This window comes from Nycticebus coucang, chromosome 10, assembly GCF_027406575.1.
Source record: "Nycticebus coucang isolate mNycCou1 chromosome 10, mNycCou1.pri, whole genome shotgun sequence".
NCBI classification, from domain to species: domain Eukaryota; kingdom Metazoa; phylum Chordata; class Mammalia; order Primates; family Lorisidae; genus Nycticebus; species Nycticebus coucang.
Genome location: NC_069789.1, coordinates 99,274,385 through 99,299,823, shown reverse-complemented (window position 1 = coordinate 99,299,823; position 25,439 = coordinate 99,274,385). Strand labels below are relative to the sequence as shown.

Sequence of the window (25,439 nt, the reverse complement as noted above, 5' to 3'; positions counted from 1 at the left end):
AGGGAGTTTTTTCTCAGTTTCTAAAATTTCCATGTATTGGAACATGGGCTGAGCCAGATTTGTTTTTGGAAGCCCTGAATCTTTTAGGAGGTACAGTTGAGAGGAAAGAGGGTGGAAGGGGAGGAGTCTAGATAAAACAGAACATTTCTTTTTCACTTCCTATTTTGGACTCTAGATTTTGTCTGTTCTCTGGGGTGGAATTTGCCAAACTTCAAGAGAAGCCTGTGCCTGCTGGTTTGTGGTGCCAGCGCACTCCAGGGGCTGATGCCAATCCCCTCATTCCTACTCCTCCCTACCACGGAGAGGGGCTGGGCTGACTGCAAACCCTCCCAGCCTTTGGGCCATATGTTCCTGTGGACAGCTGTGCTATTCCTGGGTGAGTCAAAGCCCCCAGGAGGGAGAGAGAAGGAGGAACACTTTGGTTGGGGCTGACCTTGGGCAAGGATGAGAGGTGGCAGGGAAGCATGTCAGGGAGATCAGGAGGGTGGTGGCAGGCTGGTGAAGATCAAACTCTAACAACTCTGCTGGCCTTGAAAGGCCTTAAGATTGGTAGGCATTGGAGTTTCTTAAGTGTCTTTTACCAAATCTCACTGGACCCCCAGGCACTTGATGCTTTGCCACTCCCCACATCAAAACCTGTGCTGAGGAACATCTAGTAACCTACATTTGAATGACAAATGAGTGGCCAGAGTGTTTTCCTCTTTCGAAATTTGTGTTTTACGTGGGACCAAATCTTAGGCAAGGTGCTCGTGCTGTAGACACACTCTGAGGGGGGTTGGTAGTGGCCATTCTCTGTGCTTCTAAAAGCACGTCATGCCAACAGATACATATTCTCTTTATGTGTAAGGAGAGTCCCCTGGGCAGGAGCACAAGGAAGGTCTGCATTATCTGGGGAATGGGAGCTTTGAATGTATACAAAATTGGGTGATTCTGGGATTCTCAGTTGTGGGACCAGAGAAATCACACATGCCTCCTTTTACTGCATAGGCCATGAGGGTAGGTTCCTGGTTCTGATCAAGGCCAAGATGGGGGACTATTTTACTGACTGTGTTCTCAGCTGTGGCCAGAGGATGGGGATTAATGGTATTGGGTAGGTGGAAGAATCTAGGGAGGCAGGTAGGGGAGATCTACTGCCAGGACCACCTCTGCAAGCTCAATTCCCGGGGCCTTCCCCTCACATTCCAGAAGACAGCATACAGCCACTCCCCCAAGTCACGAGCTATGATGAGTAGGGAACTCTGGTCAGCTCTGATAGCCCCCGGCCCTCGGTGCTAAATAATGTTAGCTGCAGGAGGCAAGAGTAAGGAAGAGAGAGCACCCCCAATAAATGGGATGGAATGGATTGAAGTAGACTAGAACACAGAGAATACTGAAGTAACTCATTCTTCCCCTACAGAGGCAATGGTCTCTGGTGTCCCTGCTAATACAGGATGGCCATAAAGTTCGTGTGCAATTTAAAATAGCATGCACACTAACTGATTGTGCAACCACAGCTCCAATCTCTGCCAATAGTGCTACCAAGAGGCCATGATCTGAGCAAGACTCTCAGGAAAGACCTTTGGTATTTTTTTCCATCTACCTTTTGCTAAGTCACTAAGGATCCATTCCATCTTCTCCATTCTCTCTCTTTCTCTCTCTTTTTTTTTTTTTTAGAGACAGAGTCTCACTTTGTGGCCCTTGGTAGAGTGCTGTGGCATCACAGCTCACAGTAACCTCCAGCTCTTGGGCTTAGGCGATTCTCTTGCTTCACCCTCCTGAGTAACTGGGACTACAGGCGTCCTCCACAACGCCTGGCTATTTTTTGTTTGCAGTTTGTCCAGGGGCTGGGTTGGAACCTGCCACCCTCGGTGTGTGGGGCCGGCGCCCTACTCACTGAGCCACAGGCGCCGCCCCTATCTTTTCCATTCTTATCAGACCCTCCACATTAGGTCTTCATCACTTGAAAACTCAGCTTTTACAGCACCCTCTAATCTGGACTTGATTGCTCCCCTTCCCTGAATCCTTGCTGTATGCTGAGGCCACAGAAGCTCAAGGACAGTTCTGGCAGAGTCACTGACTTCCATGCTGCTCCACAGCCTACTGCAAAAGCTCCGATTCTACCCTACTGACCCAGCTCCCCTTTGCACCCTAAATGAATCTTCTACAGTTGGGCAAGACGCACCAGGCACTTCCCGTTTCCAACAGCTTTGCTCCTGCTGGTTCTCCAAACTGCCTTGCTCAGACCTTGTACAGACTCTCTGGGCAGGCACAGTTTGAGGACATGCAGAGAGCACAACACACAGCTTTCCTGATCTGAAGTATGAGGTCTTGGTCTCCCACACAACGAGTCCATGGGTGGGAAGGTATTTAGCATTCACCACTACTTGTTGCATGTCATACGAATAAATGATTCATGACTTCTCACGACTTCTCTCTCTCCTCCTTGTCTCTTTCTTGTGTCCTCTCTTCCTCTTCTTTTTTACCCATTCTCCACTGTACTGTCCCCCTTGCCAATCGCACATACTCAGTATACATTATGAGTATTATGTCCAGTATACATTTTTATTTTCACCTGCCCTGTCACTGCTGCTCCTGAGGGTGCTAAACTGGCTCCAAAGTCCTATTTCCCATTCTAAAGCTTTGGTAACACCCAGCCCCCAACTTTTTTGCCAGTGCTATTTATTTTGCCTGATATACTTTCCCCTCTCCCCCCCCCATGGATTAGGTTACCTAATCCTGTCAACCTCAAGATCCCACTCAAATTCCCAATTTCTCTAGAAGCTTTCCCAGACCAATTTCACCGAAGCAGACAATTTTCACCTCCTCTCAGCTTACCACCTATTCTACTTTTAAAATCATTATCTCCTCTGTCTTGAGTCATTGCTTACATTTTCCACATGTATAAATTTCATCTCCACTAGATCATCAACACCTAGGGATGGGTACAAAGCCTAATTTCATATGTCTGTATTCTCTTTTTATTTGAGTCACAGTCTCACTCTGTTGCCCAGGCTAGAGAGCTGTGGTATCAGCTTAGCTCACAGCAACCTCAAACCCCTGGGCTCAAAGCGAACCTCCCGCCTCGACCCCCCATCAACAGGTGCGAACCACAGTGCCTGGCTAATTTTTTCTATTTTTAGTAGAGACAGGGGTCTCACTCTTGCTCAGGCTGGTCTGAAACTCCTGAGCTCAAGGGATCTTCCCACCTCTTCCAGAGTGCTAAGATGACAGGCATGAGCCACCATGCCTGGCCTATTGCCTGTATTCTTTAGAGAAGACCATAGTACCTTAAATGTAGGAAATGAAATCATTAACTCACTGATGAGCTAATTGTCCCAGTAGCATCAGGGAACAGCTGCACATTATTCTGTCATAAAGTATTCCCGGCAATCAGATGGGAACTCCCATTTTTAATTCCACTAAAGGCTAAGTTCTGTCAATTCTGCCTTTTAAGTTTCTCTCAGACCTGTATCCTCTTCTTTGCTTCCTATGATCAATACAACTTCGAGTTCTCTTATCGACAACTTAGGTTCAGCCAATGAATAATTTTCACAGCATGGACAGCTAAAATTAATATGGCTACTGCTGCCTCTGAGATTATAGTCTACTGAGGGACAGGAACAAAAATAAAGAAAACAGCATATAGCCAAACGTTATGGCAGGTGCCTATAGTCCCAGCTAATTGGGAGGCTGAGGCAAGCCCAAGAGTTTGAGGTTGCTGTGAGCTGTGACACCATGGCACTCTATCCAAGGTGACATAGTGAGTCTCTGTCTCCAAAAAAAAGAAAAGAAAAAAGAAAGAAAGAAAAAGAAAACAGCACAAATACAAATTGGAAAGGGCTATGAAGACAGTTACAAAAAGGTTACTGTAATAAGAATAACTGTGAGGGAGATGAGAGAGAGAGAAGCTTGTTTAAACAGGATGATATGAAAAGAGTTTTCTGAGGAAGTGACATTTAAGCTGAGACTGTAAGCATAGTAAGGATTTAGCCATTTCAACATCCAAAGGAAGAGTGTCCAGGGTAGAGGGATAGGTATAGGGAAGAGCCCCAAGTTTGAAGACTTTCAGGAGGGCCAGTGTTACTGGAGCTCAAGTGAATAGGGAATAAAGGATGGATTGAAGTTTTCCAACATGAGTTAACTGGATGGATAGTGAAGATAGACGTTAATATGGGGAAGATGGGAGAGAAACAGAATGTGCCCATTCCATTTGATGACATGAAGTCATTGGTGATTTTTTAAAATTTATTTTTAATTTTTTTATTCTTTGGAATTCATTGAGGGTACAAAGAATTAGGTTACACTGATTGCAGTTGTTAGATAAAGTCCCTCTTACAATTGTGTCCTGCCCCCAAGAGGTGTGCCACACACTGTAACCTTCTGTCCCTCTCCCTCCTCCCCTCTCCCCACTTGCTCATTCCCCTACCACCCCCTTGTATTCGCTCATCAACTGCCTTCATATTAGAATGGAGTACTTTGGATTCTTACTTTGGATTCTTACTTCTCCATTCTTGTGATGCTTTACTAAGAAGAATGTGTTCCACCTCCATCCAGGTTAATACAAAAGATGTAAAGTCTCCATCTCTTTTAATGGCTGAATAGTATTCCATGGTATACATATACCACAGCTTGTTAATCCATTCCTGGTTAGTTGGGTATTTAGGTCATCTCCATAGTTGGGCAATTGTAAATTAAGCTGCTATAAACAGTCTAGTGCAAATGTTTTTATGATAAAAGGATTTTTTTTCTTCTGGATAGATGCCTAGTAATGGAAAGGGAGGTCTAATTTGAGTTCTTTGAGGGTTCTCCCTATTTCCTTCCGAAAAGGTTGTATTAGTTTGCAGCCCCACCAGCAGTGTAAAAGTGTTCCCTTCTCTCTACATCTACACCAGCATCTGCAGCTTTGAGAGTTTGTCATGTGGGCCATTCTCACTGGGGTTAAGTGATATCTCAGGTTAGTTTTGATTTGCATTTCTCTGATGATTAGGGATGATGAGCATTTTTTCATATGTTTGTTAGCTATTCATCTGTCTTCTTTAGAAAAGGTTCTATTCATGTCTCTTGCCCAGTGATATATGGGATCATTGGGTTTATTTTTGTTGATTAATTTGAGTTCTCCAGTTATTAAGCTTTTGTCTGATTCATAATATGCAAATGTTTTTTCCCATTCTGAAGGTTGTCTATTTGCTTTGGTTGTTGTTTCCTTAGCTGTACAGAAGCTTTTCAGTTTAATTTAGTCCCATTTGTCTATTTTTGTTGTTGTTGCAATTGCCACGGAAGTCTTCTTCATAAAATCTTTCCCCAGGTCGATATCTGCAAGTGTTTTTCCCACACTTTCTTTGAGGATTTTTATTGTTTCATGACTTAGATTTAAATTTTTTGTCCATCTCGAATTAGTTTTTGTAAATGGCAAGAAGTTTGGGTCCAGTTTCAGTCTTTTACAGGTGGTTATCCAGTTTTCCCAACCATTTATTGAATAGGGAATCTTTTCCCCCAGTGTATGTTCTTGTTTGGTTTTTCAAAGATCAGTTTTCTACTTAGTTCCAAATGTCAAGGTCTATTCAGTTCCAAATGTTAATGTCTCTATTTTTGTGCCAATACCATGCTGTTTAGATCAGTATGGCCTTGTAGTATAGCTGAAATTCCAGCTTTGTTTTTATTACTAAGAATTGCCTTGGTTATGTGGGGTTTCTTTTGGTTCCATTCAAAATGAAGAATTCTTTTTACCAAATCTTGAAAGTATGATGATGGTATTTTAGTGGGGATTGCATTGAATCTGTAGATTGCTTTTCACATTTTCACCATGTTGATTCTTCCCAGCCATGAGCATGGTATGTTCTTCCATTTGTTAATATCTTCTGCAGTTTCTTTTCTTAGGGTTTCATAATTTTCTTTGTAGAGGTCCTTCACCTCTTTTGTTAAGTATATTCCTAGGTATTTCTTTTCTTTCTTTTTTCTTTTTAAGCTACTGTGAAGGGAATTGTGTCCTTGATTAGCTTCTCACGTTGGCTGTTATTGGCATATGCAAAGGCTACTGATCTGTGCACATTGATTTTATATCCTGTGACATTTCTGTATTTTTGTTGTTGTTGTTGTTGCAGTTTGGCTGGGGCCAGGTTCGAACCCACCACCCTCAATATATGGGGCCAGCGCCCTACCCACTGAGCCACAGGAGCTACCCGACATTGCTGGTTGTTTTGTTTTTGTTTTTGTTTTTGTTTTGGTGCAGTTTTTGGCCGGGGCTGGGTTTGAACCCGCCACCTCTGGCATATGGGGCTGACACCCTACTCTTTTGAGCCACAGGTGCCACCCCATTGTTATATTTTTGATCACTTCCAGGAGTTTTCTGGTTGAGTGTTTGGGGTTCTCTAAGTATAAGATCATATCATTGGCAAAGAGCCAGAGTTTGACCTCCTCTGCGCCCTTTGGATGCCCTTTGTTTTCTTCTCTTGCCTGATAGTATTTCCTTCTCTTGCCTGGTAGAACTTCCAGCACTATGTTGAATAGTAGTGGTGACAGAGGACAGTCTTGTCTGGTTCTAGTTCTAAGTGGAAAAGCTTTCAGTTTTACTCCATTCAGTATAAATTAGCTATAGGTTTGTTGTAGATGGCTTTGATCAGATTAAGAAATGTGCCACCTATGCCTAAATTCTTAAATGTTCTAATTAGAAAAGAATGTTGAATTTTATTGAATGATTTTTCTGCATCCATTGAGAGGATCATATGGTCTTTGTTTTTGCTTCTGTTGATATGATGAATTATGTTTATGGACTTGTGTGTGTTAAACCAGACTTGCATCCCTGAGATGAAACCTACTTGATCATGATGAATGACTTTTTTAATGTGTAGCTATAATCTATTGGCTAGGATTTTATTGAGAATTTTTGCATCTATTTTTATTGGTGAAATTAGTCCGAAATTCTCCTTTTCAGTTGGGTCTTTTCCTGGTTTTGGTATCAGGGCGATGTTTGCTTCATAGAACGTGTTGGGGTCATTGGTGATTTTGACAAGAAAAGTTTTAGTGGATTGATGATGACAGAATCCAAATTTGGAGAATTATTGAATGGAAGCAGAATAAATGAGGACAGCCTAGATAGGAGATAAATGGAGAAATTTAGTTATGAAAGGGACCAGAGAAATGGAGTCGTTGGAATTTTATGTGGTGTCAAGGGACAGCTTTTTAAAAGTGGAGGACCCTGGAATATATTTACATTGATGGGAAGGTCCAGCTGAGAGAGAGAAATTAATGATGCAGAAGAGACAGAGTGGGAAATTGTTGAGAGGATTAAAGGGAATGGGATCCAGAGCACACATATAGAGACTGACTGCAGACAAGAGGAGAGATACTTTCCCCAATGCAAAGCAAGAAAGGAGAAGACAGGTAGAGATGAAGATGGGTTAAAAGATATTGCTAGGGGAAAGATGTGAGATTGCCTGTCTAACTGCTTTTGTTTTCTCTATGAAGTATGAGAAAAGGCATCAGCTAAAAGAGAGAAGGGGCTGGGCCCTGTGGCTCATGCCTGTAATCCTAGCACCCTGGGAAGCCAAGGTGGGTGGATTGCTTCAATTCAGGAATTTGAGACCAGCCTGAGCAAGAGTGACACCTGTGTCTACTAAAAATAGAAAATACATTAATGCGATCATGGGGCACCATACACTGGTTTTATAGACCATTTGACTCAGCTATGATTTAATAATAATTAAAGTAAATAAATAAATAAAAATAGAAAAAATTAGTCGGGTGTGTGTTGGGTGCTACTGGGGAGGCTGAGGCAGGAGGGTTGCTCAAGCCCCAGGATTTGAGGTTGCTGTGAGCCACAATGCCATGGCACTCTACCTAGGGTGACAGAGTGAGACTCTGTCTCAAATAACAATAATAATAATAATAAAAGAGAGAGGGGAGAGGAGGCAGAGAGGGTGGTATCAGCCTAGCTCACAGCAACCTCAAGAGTGAGGAAAAGATGAGTGTCACCAGTAAGAGTAGCTCAGCAAATTCATTGGAAATGGCATTTCAATGTCTTTTTGAACATGGTGATCAGAAATTTACTGCCTCAACAATCTACCTGCTTGGGTGTTAATTTTAGTAACACACAGCTGAACAAGTGAAGACGCAGAGAACACAGGTGCATTTGGTAGAGATGGAGAAGAGCAAGGGAGTTGAGGGTATTTGCAAAGAGATGGTGATAATGATGCATCATTGACTCCAACCTGGATGTCGGGGGAGGTGAAGGCATGCCTGGGCTGAAGGACAGACAGTGATGAGCTGGATGCCTGGGTTCTTTTTTTTTTTTTTTGAGACAGAGTCTCACTATGTTGCCCTTGGTAGAGTGCCGTGGTGTCACAGCTCACAGCAACTTCAAACTCTTAGGCGTAAGTGATTCTCTTGCCTCAGCCTCCCAAGAAGCTGGGATTATAGGCACCTACCACAATGCTGGGCTATTTTTTTTGTTGTAGTTGTCATTGTTGTTTTTAGCAGGCCTGGGCTGGGTTCGAAACTGCCAGCTCTGGTGTATGTGGCTGGCGCCCTAACTACTCAACTGTGGGCACCGAGCCAATGCCTGGGTTCTTGATGAGGTCAAAAGTGATTAGGGGGACTGTACTTGAGCAGATGAAATGGTAGAGGAGAGGTTGTGATTGAAGCATGGGTTGTTTGGTTTTGTAATTTAGTGTTGGTATAGTTTCTGATGATGATGAAGTCTTAGATATAACATGTGTGTCTACGAAAGAAGTTCATCTCCAAATAAAGAAAGTTCACTGGAAATGAATAGGTTAAGCAATAAAGAGGCCAGATGTTGGGTAAGTCATCCACCTGTTCTGGATCACTGCAATAGTCTCTTTCTTTCTTTTTTTTTATTGTTAAATCATAGCTGTGTACATTAGTGCAATCAAGGGGTACAATGTGCTGGTTTCATATACAATCTGAAATATTCTCATCAAATTGTTCAACGTAGCCTTCATGGCATTTTCTTAGTTATTGCTTGTAGACATTTGTATTCTGCATTTGTATTAGTAAATTTCACCTGTAGTCATTCTAAGATGCACCATAGGTGTGGCCCCACCCATTACCCTCCCTCCACCCTAACCTCCCCCCTCCCTTCCCCTTCCTTGGCCCTTTCCCCATAGTCTTGTGCTATAGTTGGGTTATAGCCTTCATGTGAAAGCTATAATTTAGCTTCATAGTAGGGCTGAGTACACTGGATACTTTTTCTTCCATTCCTGAGATACTTTGCTAAGAAGAATATGTTCCAGCTCCATCCATGTAAACATGAAAGAGGTAAAGTCCCCATCTTTCTTTAAGGCTGCATAATATTCCATGGTATAGATGTACCACAATTTGCTAGTTCATTCATGGGTCGATGGGCACTTGGGCTTCTTCCATGACTTAGCAATTATGAATTGGGCTACAATAAACATTCTGGTACAGATGTCTTTGTTATATTGTGATTTTTGGTCTTCTGGGTATAAACCTAGTAAAGGAATTATAGGATCGAATGGCAGGTCTATTTTTAGGTCTCTAAGTATTCTTCAAACATCCTTCCAGAAGGAACGTATTAGTGTGCATTCCCACCAGCAGTGTAGAAGTGTGACCTTTTCTCCACATCCACGCCAACATCTCTGATTTGGGGATTTTGTTATGTAGGCTACTCTTACTGGGGCTAGGTGATATCTCAAAGTAGTTTTGATTTGCATTTCTCTGATGATTAGGGATGATGAGCTTTTTTTCATGTATTTGTAGATCATGCGTCTGTCTTTAGAGAAGTTTCTCTTCAAGTCCCTTGCCCACCCTGAGATGGGATCATATGTTCTTTTCTTGCTAATATGTTTGAGTTCTCTGTGGATTCTGGTTATTAGACCTTTATTGGAGGTATAACCTGCAAATATTTTCTCCCATTCTGAGGGCTTTACTTGCTTGCTTTACTTAGTATGTTCTTGGCTGTGCAGAAGCTTTTTAGTTTGATCAGGTCCCATAGTGTATTTTTGATACTGCTTCAATTGCCTGGGGAGTCCTCCTCATAAAATATTCACTCAGGCCGATTCCTTCAAGAGTTTTCCCTGCACTTTCTTGAAGTATTTTTATAGTTTCATGTCTTAAGTTTAAATCTTTAATCCAGTGAGAGTCTATCTTAGTTAATGGTGAAAGGTGTGGGTCCAGTTTCAATCTTCTACAGGTTGCCAGCCAGTTCACCCAGCACCATTTGTTAAATAGGGAATCTTTTCCCCACTGAATGTTTTTAATTGGCTTGTCAAAGATCAAATAACGGTAAGTGGCTAGATTCATCTCTTGGTTCTCTATTCTGTTCCAGACACCTACTTCTCGGTTTTTGTGCCAATATCATGCTGTTTAGATCACTATCGATTTATAGTACAGTCTCAGGTCTGGTAGCATGATTCCTCCTGCTGTGTTTTTATTGCTGAGTAATGTTTAGCTATTCGAGGTTTTTTTCTGATTTCATATAAAGTGAAGTATTATTTTTTCAAGATCTTTAAAATATGACAATGGAGCTTTATTAGGAATTGCATTAAAATGATATATTGCCTTGGGCAGTATAGACATTTTAACAATGTTGATTCTTCCCAGCCATGAGCATGGTATGTTTTTCCCACTTGTTAACATCTTCAGCTATTTCTTTTCTTAAAGTTTCATAGTTCTCTTTGTAGAGATCTTTCACGTCCTTTGTTAGGTATACTCCCAAACATTTCATCTTCTTTGGTGCTACTGTGAAAGGAATAGAATCCTTGACTGTTTTTTCAGCTTGGTTATTGTTGGTATATATAAAGGCTACAGATTTATGGGTGTTGATTTTGTAGCCTGAGACATTGCTGTATTCCTTGATCACTTCTAAAAGTTTTGTAGTAGAATCCTTAGTGTTTTCCAGATATACGATCATATCACCAGCAAAGAGTGAAAGTTTGATCTCTTCTGACCCTATGTGGATACCCTTGATAACCTTTTCTTCCCTAATTGCAATGGCTAAAACTTCCATGACAATGTTAAAGAGCAATGGAGACAATGGGCAACCTTGTCTGGTTCCTGATCTAAGTGGAAATGATTTCAATTTAACTCCATTCAATACAATATTGGCTGTGGGTTTGCTGTAGATGGCCTCTATTAGTTTAAGAAATGTCCCTTCTATACCAATTTTCTTAAGTGTTCTGATCTTGAAAGGATGCTGGATATTATCAAAAGCTTTTTCTGCATCAATTGAAAGAATCATATGGTCCTTATTTTTTAGTTTGTTTATGTGCTGAATTGCATTTATAGATTTACGTATATTGAACCAGCCTTGAGACCCTGGGCTAAATCCCACTTGGTTGTGGTGTATACTTTTTTTGATGTGTTGTTGGATTCTGTTTGTTAGGATCTTATTGAGTATTTTAGCATCAATATTCATTAGTGATATTGGTCTATAATTTTCTTTACTTGTTGGGTCTTTCCCTGATTTGGGGATCAAGGTGATGTTTGCTTCGTAGAATGTGTTGGGTAGTATTCCTTCTTTTTCTATATTTTGGAAGCGGTTTAGTAATATAGGTACTAGTTCTTCTTTAAAGGTTTGGTAGAATTCTGACGTAAAGCCATCTGGTCCTGGGCTTTTCTTTTTAGGGAGATTTTGTATAGTTGAGGCTATTTCAGAACTTGATATAGGCCTGTTCAACATTTCCACTTCATTCTGGGTAAGTCTTGGTAGGTGGAGTACTTCCAGGTATTGGTCAATTTCTTTCACATTTTCATATTTCTGTAGTATTTTCATATTTCTTTCACATATTTCATATTTCTGTAGTATTCATTAAGGATTTTTTTGATTTTTGAGGGGTCTGTTGTTATTTCACTGTTACCATTTCTGATTGATGAAATTAGAGATTTTAGCCTTTTTCCTGGTTAGGTTGGCCAAAGGTTTATCTATTTTATTGATCTTTTCAAAAAACCAACATTTGGATTGATTGATATGTTGTATAATTCTTTTGTTTTCAATTTCATTTAATTCTGCTCTGATTTTGGTTATTTCTTTTCTTCTGCTGGGTTTGGGGTTAGAGTGTTCTTCCTTCTCTAGTTGCTTGAGATATCCCATTAAGTTACTAACTTCCTCTCTTTCTGTTTTCTCGAGGAAGGCTTGCAGTGCTATAAATTTCCCTCTTAGGACTGCCTTTGCAGTATCCCAGAGGTTCTGGTAATTCGTGTCTTGATTGTTGTTTTGTTCCAAAAATTTGGTGATTTCCTTCTTAATCTTGTCTATAACCCATCTATCCTTCAGCATAAGGTTGTTTAACTTCCATGTTTTTGTATGGGTATGCAGGTTCCTGTTATTGAGTTCAACTTTTATTCCATGATGGTTTGAGAAGATGCAAGGAATGATTTTTATTTTTTTAAATTTGCTGAGGTTAGATTTGGCCTAGGATGTGGTTGATTTTGGAGTATGTTCCATGGGATGATGAGAAGAATGTGTATTCAGTTTTGTTGGGATGAAATGTTCTGTAGATGTCTGTTAAGTCCAGATTTCTTTGCTTAGCTTCTTTTTGGAGGATCTATCCAGCACTGCTACAGGGGTGTTAAAATCTCTAACTACTATGGAACTGGAGGAAATTGAGTTGCTCGTGTCTGTTAGAGTTTCTCTTATAAATTGAGGTGTGTTCTGGTTGGGTGCATAAATATTAATAATTGAAATCTCATCATATTGAGTATTACCTTTAACAAATATGAAGTGTCCATCCTTATCCTTCCTTATTTCGGTTAGTTTAAAGCCTATTGCGTCTGCGAGTAGGATTGCAATGCCTGCTTTTTTCTGCTTTCCATTTGCCTGGAGTATAGATGACCATCCCTTCACCTTGAGTCTATTTTTGTCTTTTAAGGTAAGATGTGATTCTTGTATGCAGCAGATATCTGGCTTGAGTTTCTGTATCCAGTCAGCCAACCTGTGCCTCTTTAGAGGACAATTTAAACCATTAACATTAATTGAGAATATTGATAAGCCTTTCGAGAGTCCAGTGACATTTTTAATCCTTTTGCGACTGTGGAAATTGGAATTTGATCAAAATTTTCTGGGTGGGTTTACTTTTGTGGTGGAGGATTACGCTGGTCTTTATGGAGGATAGGTCTGAGAATATCCTGGAGAACTGGTTTAGTTATGGCAAATTTCTTCAACATGTGAATGTCATTGAAGTATTTAATTTCTCTGTCATAAATGATACTCAGTTTAGCTGGGTATCTGATCCTGGGTTGAAAGTTATTTTGTTTTAGGAGATTAAAAGTCAATGACCATCTTCTTCTAGCTTGAAAGGTTTCAGCAGAGAGATCTGCAATTATTCTAATATTCTTGCCTTGTAGGTAATGGTTTTCTTTCGTCTGGCTGCTTTCAGAATTTTCTCCTTCATATTAACTTTAGTGAAATTGATTATGATGTGTCTGGGGGATGTCTTATTTGGGTTGAGTCATGCTGGAGTTCTGAAACTGTCTATCTGAGGTTCAGAATCTCTTGGCATGTCTGGAAGTTCTCCTTCATAATCTCATGGAGAAGAGACTCTGTGCCTTGTGAAGCCACTTTGTTGCTTTTGGGGGTCCCTATAAGACGAATATTGGTTTTCTTCTAATTATCCCAGAGCTCTCTGAGAGAGTGATCTGTTTTTGCCCTCCATTTCTCTTCCTCTTTGAGAGTTTGGGAGCATTTGAAAGCTTTGTCTTCAATGTCAGAAATCCTTTCTTCTGCTTGTTCCATTCTGTTACTGAGGGATTCTACTGTGTTTCTCAGATCTTTGAGGGCTGCAACTTCTTGTCTCAATGTGTCAAAATCTTTGGTCATTTGGTCTTTGAATTCGTTGAATTCTTGAGATATCTTTTGGGTTACTGCTTGGAATTCTAATTCGATCTTATTTGCTATCCAGATTCTGAATTTGATTTCTGACATCTCAGCTATTTTTTTGTGCATGGGATCTTGTGCTGTGTCTGCCCCATTGATCCTTGGGGGAGTTGATGTACTCTGATTATTCATATTGCCAGAGTTTTTCTGTTGATTTCACCTCATCGTTGTTTTTCACTGTTGCCTCTGGCCGTCCTCAGAGTTGGGGAGTGTCTCTCCAAGATTATACCCCAGCGGGATCACTCTATTGTTGCTCGATCTTTGTAGGGAGTGACCCTGTGTAGTTCCTCTGGGGCTGCCACAGCAAGGGAGTTCTGGTTGTGGAAGCAGCTCCAGAGTGTGACACACCCGGATCCAGCAACAGGGCAGGAGGTGGTGCGCACGGTTCTGGGAATGCCTGGCACCCAGTGACTTTGGCTCAGAGAGCCCAAGGCTCCAGCAGTCTCTGGCCAGACTAGCTGGCCTGTGTGGAGGCAGGGAGGGTATAGGAGGGAGGACGCAGGGTTGCGCGGCTCTCACAGTTCCTAGTCAGAGCATGTGGAGGCCTGGCGGGCATGGGTCATGGGTCGGGGGTTGCAGCGCAGCTCTTATGGAGATCCTGGTGGCGTCAAGCCTGGGAGTTTGAGGTTGCTATGAGCTGTGATGCCACGGCACTCTACCCAGGGCAATAGCCTGAGGCTCCAGTGTGCCAAAATCGGTCTCACTCTGCCCGTGAGGGTTAAGGCTGTAAGGCAGCTCAGTCCCCACCTTTAGGCTCCTCAGTCACTAGGTTATTAGCTTCCGCCCGATCCTTGCTCTGCCACCCTGAGGGTGGAGTTGCTGGGGCAGTTCTCTCACAATGGGTCCCCACGGCCCACAGCCAAACACTATTAGCTCTGTCCGGCTCAGTGGCTCAGTCTGGGGCCCTAGACAATGCCGAAATTTCTCCGTACTCCTGCCCGAGCTCTCCCCAAGGCAGTTCAACTGAGTGCCAAGTCCAAAAGCACTGAAACAGTTCACAAGTAAGGCCTTTCTGGTTTGCAGTCTCACTGCTGCTTGTACTTACGGCTGCCGGCAGGATTAGGTCAATCAAACACACGCAACCACTTGCCAGTTTTCCACTGTTTTTGTCCTCCTCTTAGGGTCCAGAAGTCCCTTGCTGACTCCCTGTATCCTCAAAGGGATGATTATAGGCAGATCCCACCAGCCAGAGATGCCTGGAGTCTTATCTCCCCAGACTCACCGTGCCCTGTTGCAGGGATGTTGTTACTCGCCCTCCATCTTGGATTGTTCTCCCCAATAATATAGTTTTTTTTTAACAAAAGGAGAAAAAGAGTCTGTGTCACCCTCGGAAGTTGCCTGCTTATATTGTGGAAGGATGATGAGAGGCCTTTTAGGAGAGTTGGGAACGCCAGAGGAGGAGAAGGGGAAAGGAACGTTTCTTTCTTTCTATATCTCCTTGGTAGTTCCCCTGTTCTAATCTGACACAGCACTTTCAGCTCCAGTTTGAAAATTCTAAGTGATTTCCCACTGTCTACTAAACCAAACAGTAAACGTTTTAAGTTAGCTTATATTTATTTAAAACTTACCTTGTACCAGGTAGCATGCTAAATCCCTTAGCTGGACTATCTCATTTAATCTTTTTTTAAACAACCGTATGAATTAGGTACTGTTGCCATGATCCCTACCTCCAAGCAAAGAAACTGAAGCAGAGAAAAGTCATTTGTGCAAGGTCATTTAGCAGTGGTAGAGTCATCATTCAGCTCAGGATGTGCTCTCACCCACTGTCGCATCACCTGGCATTAAAAGCCCTCAGGGTATGGTTTCTCTCTTTCTTTTCAGCGTTGTCTCTCATTATTAGAGCTGCTTGAGCAGAGACCAGAAATCAAGCAGAAGTTGGGTTGAATTTTGTTGAGAATGTTGACAAGTCCCTGCCTCTTCTTCCCATGAAATACCCTCTTCCTTCTCTGTCCGTGAAAATCCTATTAATCCATGAGGAATACCATCTTCTCTGTGGGATTTCTACCCTTTCCAACCCCAAAGCCTGCCAAATACAGAGCCTAGGATCTTTTCCTTCTCTGAACCTTCATAGCATTTTCCTATATTCCTTTAATGGCATTAAGAATGTCTCTTTTACATTAGACCACATGTGTGGTGTGCTTATCTTCACAATTAGATCATTTGCCTCAATGAAGGCAGGGACTTACCTTCTTTCCCACAGATCTAGCATCCTTTTGATATCTCTCCCTTCTCCTATCACATATTTCTAGTAGCAAAACACCAGCAGACCTAAATGTGAGGCAATATAAATCATGGAAGAGCCAAATAGTAGGAGATAGAGCAGTCATTCAAAATGCAATTTAGAAATAGACTTAATTCTACTAGACCTTGAATTGCTTAGAAAAATCAGGTCAGAGAACAGTATTTATAATATATACTCATTTACCACTTATGTTTGTATGTAAATAGTGTATATATATGTTTCCATAGAAAACATCCAACAGGCTGTATGTCAAGGTGACATTATTTTGCTCCTGTGTACTACGTATTTTCTATTTTTCTACAATGAATCACTGATTACTTGTATAATCTCTACCTCTTTCTCCTCAAAAGAACAGATATTTTTTGGGGGGGTAGAGGGTTTGTGTTTTTGTTCCTCACCAGTTAACATGAAAATGAACAAATCTTGCTATTAGGATAAAGTCTGGAAAAATTATTTACACCAAAGTATAAAACATCTGTTAAGCCCAACAGGGATCTCGTTCCAGAGGCATTTTAATTTTAATCAGTCAAAAGTAGTAAGCCAAAGCAAAGTGTCAGAAAACACATGGGAGAAGGTAGTATATAGTTATATCTCATTTCCTTCTGTTACTGGGGAAGGAGTCCAAGCCCTTTTGAGAGTGCACCGCTCTAAGCAGTCCCAGGGGACATGGGGCAAGGGCTGTGCTACAGGTGAGGGACACTCGGGCCAGGGTGGGCATGTGTCAGGGCAGAGGCTTAGCTCTTGGCTGATCTTTGCTTTCTGTCTTACAGCTCCTGTTGCTGGGACACCTGGTGAGTATTCCACCCACATCCTCTCCTTCCCCCAGCTGCCCTCTTCTTCTTTCCCAGGGCCCTGTCTAGAGGTGCTCAGACAACTGAGCCCAGCACCAGCAACTGAGCCCAGCACCAGCAACTGAGCCCAGGACCAGGTCAGGATCAGAGAAGGGCCCTGGCTCACAAAAGATGCCTTGCCCTCCCTTTCTCCTTGTTCCATTCCCTCCTCCCTTGTAGGCAGGTGGGGAGGAGCCGGGGTACACAGGTGCTCCACCTCTTCTGGTTCTGGTCACAGAAAACAAAAACTCTGTTCTCTCTTTTAACCAACTTCAACTCTCCAAATAAAATTGACAGCTTCCACTCTCCAGATAAAATTCAGGCACATGGAAAATGACATGATCTGCTTAGGTTGTCCCCGTGTGCTGATGCATCCTCCACTTTGCATGTATCTCAAGCCTTCAAGGCCTGTTCTCTGACAGAAGGGTCTCTCCATGCCTCTTGCGGCAGCTTTGGTGGAGGGGGCTTTGCCAGGCACTTCTGTATCTGCACACTCAAGACTGGCCCTCCAGTTTTTCTTCCTCTCTCTTTATTCTCCTGAGGCCATAGAGGCTCCTCTGTACTTGGGTGTATGGCTTCAAGGGGCCTGATTGACAGGCCATCTCGATCTCCCTTGTAAGGGACAGAGAATGACATTTGGTCAGAGTAGAAACCTGATGCCTGACTCTACACCAGACGTCGCCACCACAGTGCTCGCTTTTCTTCAACCAGCCCTACTAAGTTTCTCCACTTATATCCAAATGCCTCCATTTATAGAGAAGAAAAGTGAGTCCCAAAAGAGTATATATGGAGGGCGGTGCCTGTGGCTCAGTCAGTAGGGCGCAGGCCCCATATACCGAGGGTGGCAGGTTCAAGCCCGGCTCCAGCCAAACTGCAACCAAAAAATAGCCGGGCATTGTGGTGGGCGCCTGTAATCCCGGCTGCTCGGGAGGCTGAGGCAAGAGAATCGCTTAAGCCCAGGAGTTGGAGGTTGCTGTGAGCTGTGTGATGCCATGGCACGCTACCGAGGGCCATAAAGTGAGACTCTGTCTCTACAAAAAAAAAAAAAAAAGAGTATATATGGAGAGAGAGAGCCAGCCAGGGTAGCTCTCACTGAACTACACATACCCCTAGGGTGTTTCCCTTGGCTCTCCCTCGCAGGATCAGCTGCTTTCTGAGAGCTCCCCTCTGGGACGCTGGTGGGGTGTGAGCCAGAGGAATCGCTTTCCATAGCAGGGCCACTTTTGGGTCTGGCTCTGCTCTCTCTCCACCTAGTAGGACCACAAATGTTTCTTTGTCTGAGATTCAGGGCCCGCTCAAGTTCTTGGGGTTCCTTTTCTTCATGCTGCCCCCTCTCTATACCCCTCAGCAGTCCTCCCGAAGGCTGTGGTGAAACTTGAGCCCCCGTGGATCAACGTGCTCCAGGAGGATGCCGTGACTCTGACGTGCTGGGGGCCCCAAGCCCCTGGGGACTACCCCACACAGTGGTTCTACAATGGGAGCTCCCTTCCCACCCAGGCCCAGCCCAGCTACAGGTTTAAGGCCATGAAAAATGACAGCGGGGAGTACAGGTGCCAGACGGGCCAGACCAGCGTCAGTGACCCTGTGCATCTGGATGTGTTTTCTGGTCAGTGGAAGAAGGCCCTGGGGAGGATCTGGGAGGACCAAGAGAGATGAGATTAGCTTACACGGCAGAGGTTTGTAGGAAAGGGGGGTGGCCTGTTTACCAAGAAGCATTGCTGTGAGTTGCCCACTCATTTCCTATTTCACCCACCCCACTTTGCTTAGTTATAAGGTTGTAAGGCCACAAACAGGCAGAAAAGCAAAGAGAAGCAGAAAAAAATCCCTACTCTTTAAAAGTGCTTTCCATTTTTATGACAAAGTTGGAAAGCACAACAGACCGCAATCAAATCCCAGCCCTGAAATTGTTAGTTCTATAAACATGATAAATTCCTTTAACCCTCAAGTCTCAGTCTCCCCATCTGCTAGGTGAGGATATAACGCCTCCACTACAGGGTTCTGATGAGATTCAGCATTTCTCTGCTCCTCTCCCTGCCCTCTCTGCCCTTTCTCCATGTTCTCATGGTGCTGGCTGCTTTTTCTTTCTCTCCCACCAGACCATGGGCAAACTTGGAGGAGAAAGTTGTGTTTTGTCCATCTTTGTAGCACCTTAGATAAAACAGAGCTTAATAATAAGTGTTTACTGAAAGGTCAGCTGCGGTGGCTCACACCTGTAATCCTAGCACTTGGGAGGCCGAGGTGGGTGGATTGCCTGAGCTCATGGGTTCAAGACCAGCCTGAGCCAGGGCGAGACCTCATCTCTAAAAATAGCCAGGCATTGTGGCAGATGCCTGTAGTCCCAGCTACTCAAGAGGCTGAGACAAGAGAATTGCTTGAGCCCAGGACTCTGAGGTTGCTGTGAGCTATGAAGCCATGGCACTCTACCGAGGGTGATAAAAGCGAGACTGTCTCAAAAAAATAAATAAATAAATAAAAAATAAAAAAAAAAAGAAGCTCTTGGCAAAAGTAGGCTCTCCATAAAGAAAAGCTGCAATGGGACCATGATGAATATTGTTACTGTTATTCTTCATTTAGTCTACTCTCCTCACCTGACTCCCAAATTATCCTCAAAAGCATACAGCAAGCTAATGATACAGCCATGATACTGCTGCCTTCAGACAAAGACCCTGCTGGGGGTCTTATTACTGACATTTCTCAAGTAAATTTATCAAGTAGCATTCACCATGTAACATTGTTATAGGTTCATGATGTTCTACTATCCCCGAAGACTTATGCGTCTACTGTGTCCTCCTCACATGTCATGGCCTTGGTCAGGCTAGACTCCTCCCTTGCTCCTCGACCCTGGTCCCAGGGAAGGAACTGCATCTTGGAATCTCTTTTGTCCTTCCTGCAGAGGCCTCTCAGCCAGGACAGGGCTGTAACTGCCTTCTCTCGGGGAAGGAAAGAGAAGATGTGCATGTCCTGAACACCTGCTGTGTGCCAGGAACTTTTGTAGATATGTGGCATTATTGTGCCCGTGTTCACAGATGAGGAAACTGAGACATGGAATGGTTAAGTTATTTGCCCAAAATTACAGAGCTTATAGGTGATGGAGCCAGAATTAGAGTTCAGGACTGTGTGGTTTCAAACGTCAGCTGTTCCACTCACACATCATGTCCCACCAGTAAGGATGGTCTGGGTCTCAGAGTTGAGCCAAGATTCCTGGGACAGTCTTTGTCTCCCAGACAGAGAACATAATATTACTAATAACTCACAAAGAGTCTTCCTGTGTCTTTCAGATTGGCTGCTGCTCCAGACCCCTCACCTGGAGTTCCAGGAGGGGGAAAGCATCACGCTGAGGTGCCACAGCTGGAGGAACAAGCCTCTGACCCAAATCTCATTCTTTCAGAATGGAATAGCCAAGAAGTTTTCCCATGCCAATTCCAACTTCTCCATCCCACAAGCAAACCACAGTCACAGTGGTGACTACTACTGCTCAGGAATAATAGGACGGACACCCTATTCATCCCAGGCTGTGGCCATCGCTGTCCAAAGTATGCTAAGATTTAGGGGAGAGAAAGGAGGGGGAACAAGGGCTGAGGCCACATGGGCCTACATGGGCCTACATGGAGACCTGAGAGAAGCCACAGCACAACCCTGGGCACTGAGGCAAAGAGGAGAGGGGTGGAGGCCTTGCTCGGTGTGGGCCGGTTCATGAGAGCAGGGGTCAGAGCTCGGAGCCCTCAGCTTCCAGGTGATAGGTGACAAGGCTGTTGTCCCACTTTGACATGCAGGACCCATACTAAGGACAGTAGTAGAGCTGAGGTCTCCCATTGGTGCAGAGGTTCCCTAAGCTCCTGAGGTTTGCCTCGTTCCTTCTCATGTCCTGGGTTATGGCCATTCATTCTGGAGGGCCTGGCATATCCTGGACAGTTCAAGGCTGTGCTTGATAGAGTAGGGATGCTTCCAGCTCTGGGAGGCTTCAGGCCTCCCCACTGTCCCTCCCTGAGGGGTAAGGGACCTATCCCTCTGCTAACACACACTCCCTCAAGTCCAGCCACAGAAATGATATGCAGGCGAGTTTGGGAGGGGATGTGTGAATTGAGTATTGCATCAGTGAGTGACCCAGACACAGGACAGCTCAGTCGACGAGCCATGGGGAGGGTGGGGGGGGGTGTGGAGGTGGGACAGGGATAGTACTACCTGTCCTGAGATCTGTCTTCCCCAGGGCCCAAAGAGAGCAGCTCTCCGCTGACGGTGATGATTGTGGCTGTGGTTGCTGGAATTGCTGTAGTGGCCATTATTGCTGCCATAGCAGCCTTGACTTACCGTAAGAGAAAGCAGACTTCAGGTTTGTGACTCCCGTCTGCCCCTCTGGTTTTTGTTTTCTGCTTGAGTAGGGCTGTAATGCCAGATGTTTCCAGAACCCCTATCTTTGGGCTAGAGAATTCCATCATTCAGGTACAGATCTGTATTTCATTCATTCATTTATTCTTTCAAAAAGACATGAACAAACTTGCTTAAGTGTCAGATGATGCGCCAGATGCTGTGGGTGACACCAGGATAAGGAAGTCTGGTCCTTGCCCTCAGGGAGTTCTCAGCATTGTGGGGAGATCATTATAAAAAGGTGGGACAAGAGCAGTGACAGAGAAATGAGAAGCTGTGACAGGGGTACAGAGGAGGCTCCACAGTCCAGCATGGGCTGGGATGGTCCAAGAAGATTCCATGGGGGCAGTGTAGTGCAGTGAGCACACATCGGGTGGCCAGGCTGCCTGGGTTCAAGTTGCAGCCTCACAGCTCAACTGTTACCTGACCTTGGCTGAAATAGGCCGCCTGTCTGTCCCTCAGTGTCATCATCTGGAAATGGGGACACTAATAGAAGCCACCTTAAAGTATTCTGAGGATGAAAGAGGCTGAAGCTCTTCCCTCAGGGCCTAGTAGACAGTGACAGCACTTAAATGTGAGGATGTGGCATGGGAGGGCAGCAGTTAGCTAGTCCCCCACCCACTCCAGGCTGGGGCCAAGGCATGGAGAGGGGACTGCTGTGGCTCAGGTAGGGGCCAAGGGAGGAGTGAGTCACCCAGAAAGGGAATATAATACTACTAATACCTCACAAAGTACTTTGCAATGGGTTTGGGACCTCAGTTAGTGGTAAGTCAACGAAGAGATTCAGAGACACTGAAAAGAGTATGAAAGATGTAATGGAGTAGCTGTCCATTCTAGGAGTCCCCACCACTGAGCTGAATTATGTCTTTCTGGACCATAATTCAGATTAGAGATTCCCTGTTGGGGGAGCTGGGGAGGAGGGAGGAGAAGAAGTGTCTGTGAGAGGAAGGATCCATGTTGTTCCTAACTCAATCCTGCCCCTTGTCCTTGGTCCTGAGGACCCAGGCCCTATCCCATAATCCTACTAACTTGCTATATGCCCCTCCTACCTCTCCCAGGAAACCCTGAGCACAGGGAAATGGGAGAGACCCTCCCAGAGGACCCAGGTGAGTACCATGTCCCCTTGGGGGATACAGTGATGTCCCACCCAGGGCTGCCAGATGGCCTGGAGCCAGCAGGAAGTGGCTTGTGTGAGTTCAGCTGGGAGCTGTAGGGGAGGGGCCTGGAGGAGGGCAGGGGCTCAAATCTCTTGGTCAGTTCTGAGTCTAACTTTTGGGCCTAAAGAGGACCTCACTGGAGGTTAGAAGAGGAACGTTGATCCCAGACAGAGAGGCAAGGATTGTGTCTGAATTTGTGGGACCACGAATCAGGGATTTTTCTAGCAGGAAATCAGAGATATTTGGGTAGGGTTAGGAGTTATGAGGATGGGGCACATAGGATCCAGGAAGTCTGGTCCTTGCCCTCAGGGGGCAGGGAAAGTGAGTGAAATGGGAGAAGACTTAGAGCCCCTGCCCTCCTCCAGGCCCCTCCCCTTCAGCTCCCTTAGACTTAGGAGTCTAAGAGGAAAGGGAGAGGCCTAGGAAGAAACACAGATTGCTGAGGAATCTGTGTCTGTGGAGAGAGGGGGAGGGGTGGGCAGGCTCAGCCCTCCATGGAACATGAAGAGGACATTTGGGCTTGAGAAACTTCTGGGGGACTAGGGGCACTAATGGGCAATGCCCTCCCACTCGTGTGGGTTTATTGAATTTTGGCCCGTTCTGCCACCATCAGACCATGAAATCTTGAGCATGGTGACTCCCATAAGTCACCTCACTGAGGAAGTGAGTGGGTGGCCAGGATGACCTCTCAGCCCTTCCAGGACTGACATCCTGTTCAGGGGGAGTGTGTACAGGAGCAAGAGGATTCCAGACACTTCCTGACTGTAGCTCAAGTCAGAGCACAAAGGAAACTGGAGCTTTCTCTGGGGGCTTCCATGACAGTAGAAAGCAGCAGGAAAAAAGAGAATTCACAGACTCCACCTCAGCTGGCTGGAGTATGACTCAGAGCAGAGCCAACAGATTTGAGAGCTTGAGCAAAATATCACCCACCCAGCTGTGCTTTGAGCAAGGTCTGCCTGTCCGGTGGCCAGGCCGGTGGGATATGGGCCCATCCACACCTGAGCCAACTAGATAGAAGACAGTCCAGACACAGCTGGATCATCCACCTGTAAGTGTGGTTCTGTCTACAGCGGTGTGAACACATTTCCCAAGGCATTTGGGCAGCCAGGTGCTGGGGCTGATGGTTTCCTGAAAGGTGTAGCTAGGTTGCTGGGATCACCAGGGGTTTTATGAGAAGGGGAATTCAGAATGTAGTTTGTGGCCAGGTACTGTGGCTCAGGCCTGTAATCCCAGCGCTCTGGGAGGCTGAGGTGGGTGATTGCTTGAGCTCAGGGCTTCAAGACCAGCTTGAGCAAGAAGGAAACCCTGTCTCTAAAAAAAGGAAAGAATGTGGTTTGTTGCAGAGCTTGGAGCATGGCAAATAAAGGCTGTTTGTGTCCAGGGGATGAAAAAGAGACTAGATGCATTATCTCAGACTCCAACCCAGCTTCCAAGAATTGCCAGTTTTGATACAGAGGCTGTTTTTCACAGCTAGTAGAAATTTGGTGTGTTTTGAATATTTACCAGACTAAGTTCTTTTCTTTCTCTCTTTCTCTCTCTCTTTCTTTCTTTCTTTCTTTCTTTCTTTCTTTCTTTCTTTCTTTCTTTCTTTCTTTCTTTCTTTCTTTCTTTCTTTCTTTCTTTCTTTCTTTCTTTCTTTCTTTCTTTCTTTTTCTTTCTTTCTTTCTCTTTCTTCCTTTCTCTTTCTTCCTTTCTCCCACCCTCCTTTTTCTCCCTTCTTTTCCTCCCCCCCATACCTCCCTTTTCTTCCTTTCTTCTCTCATTTCTCTCTGAGAAACTCACTTTCACTCACTCTTTCTTTTAAATGCCACTTTCACTCTCTCCAATGCCACGGAGTACTAGAGTCTTTACAGTTTTATCTAGATGCCTTACATTTGGACATTCTAGAAATGACCCTCTGCCTTCTTTCCCTGAAATCTGTGGCCAGAAAATACCTAGACCACTTCACTCTGACATTCAACACCCCCACTTTCCTGATATCTCAGCTCCCCCAAGCTGCCTGGTTTGCTTCGAGGAGAGGTCAGCAATCATCTGAACAGACTGTAGCACAAAGGACTGCTGCCTGCTGCCTGTGCCGCCAGCTGGGGAGGGCTGCGTGTGGGATACCCCAAGGGTGGGCAAATGAATCCACTGCTGGGCCTATAAGACTGAGATGGGGCAGCAGTCTTGCTTTAGGTCTAGTTTGGGCTTTGGTTTTGCAGCCTCAGCATCAGCACATGTAGGCCCCCTTCTACACAGTGTCCCGACTGATTTGTCTTCTTTTTGCCCACAGCCAAAGTCACTGATGCTGAGGAGGCTGTCAGAGCTGAGGTGGGTAAACCCAGTCCCCCCACTTTTCCTTCTCTGGCCTCCCTTCTTCCCTAAGGCCTCTGCTGATGACTTCTGTGCTATGCCCTCGCTGTGAACTCCCATCACTCATTTCTGGTCTCCCCAGGCTGAGAATACAATCACCTACTCACTGCTCATGCACCCGGAGACTGAAGAGGCAGAGCCCGATTACCAGAACCACATTTAGCCTCTGTTGTCTTACCCTGGGATTTGGGAGAAGAATCAGAGAGTCAAGGATTTGGTGTCTCCTGGCCTAAATTCCTGTGGGGGCAGACAAGGGAACACTGCAGTTCAAAGGAGAAGGACTCTTCCAGAGTAATCTATGTGAGTCCTGAAGCTCCCTGTGCTGGAGCCACAGACAATACAATCCCGGATGAATGACTGTTTCCTCTGTGCCTCAGCACTTCTCCACATCAAGACTCTTCTGTTAGACACCCACTTAGCCAACAAAATTAGTAAAATTACTGCTATTAAGAGATTGTAGCAAAATGGGAAATGCTTATGTTATCAGTTACAAGAACAATTATGTAAGTATATGATTTCAGAAATGTTACAATAGACTAACCAATACCAGCGCATTACAAGTAATTTTTTTCAGAGTGATAGAATGATTGATGACTTTAATTTTCTTTCTTTATTTTTCTATAAATATCTTGTATTACTTTTATAATAAAATATTATAAAAACAG

General features: G+C 44.4%; 1 protein-coding gene across 5 annotated transcripts; it reads left to right on the top strand.

The window, feature by feature from the left end:
* The first annotated feature begins 179 nt into the window (after positions 1-179).
* On the top strand, positions 180-25,439 carry FCGR2B (Fc gamma receptor IIb). Of its 5 annotated transcripts, none has more exons than XM_053608213.1 (8): positions 180-376; positions 16,841-16,861; positions 18,249-18,506; positions 20,179-20,433; positions 21,108-21,230; positions 22,324-22,455; positions 24,695-24,732; positions 24,857-25,439. In XM_053608213.1, exons 1-8 carry the CDS (start codon positions 265-267, stop codon positions 24,935-24,937), a joined length of 1,020 nt encoding a protein of 339 aa, XP_053464188.1. In that variant the 5' UTR covers positions 180-264; the 3' UTR covers positions 24,938-25,439. The 5 variants fall into 5 exon arrangements, with proteins under 5 accessions (XP_053464188.1, XP_053464185.1, XP_053464187.1 ...); XM_053608210.1 differs by having other exon boundaries at positions 184-376; positions 22,324-22,371; XM_053608212.1 differs by lacking the exon at positions 18,249-18,506 and having other exon boundaries at positions 184-376.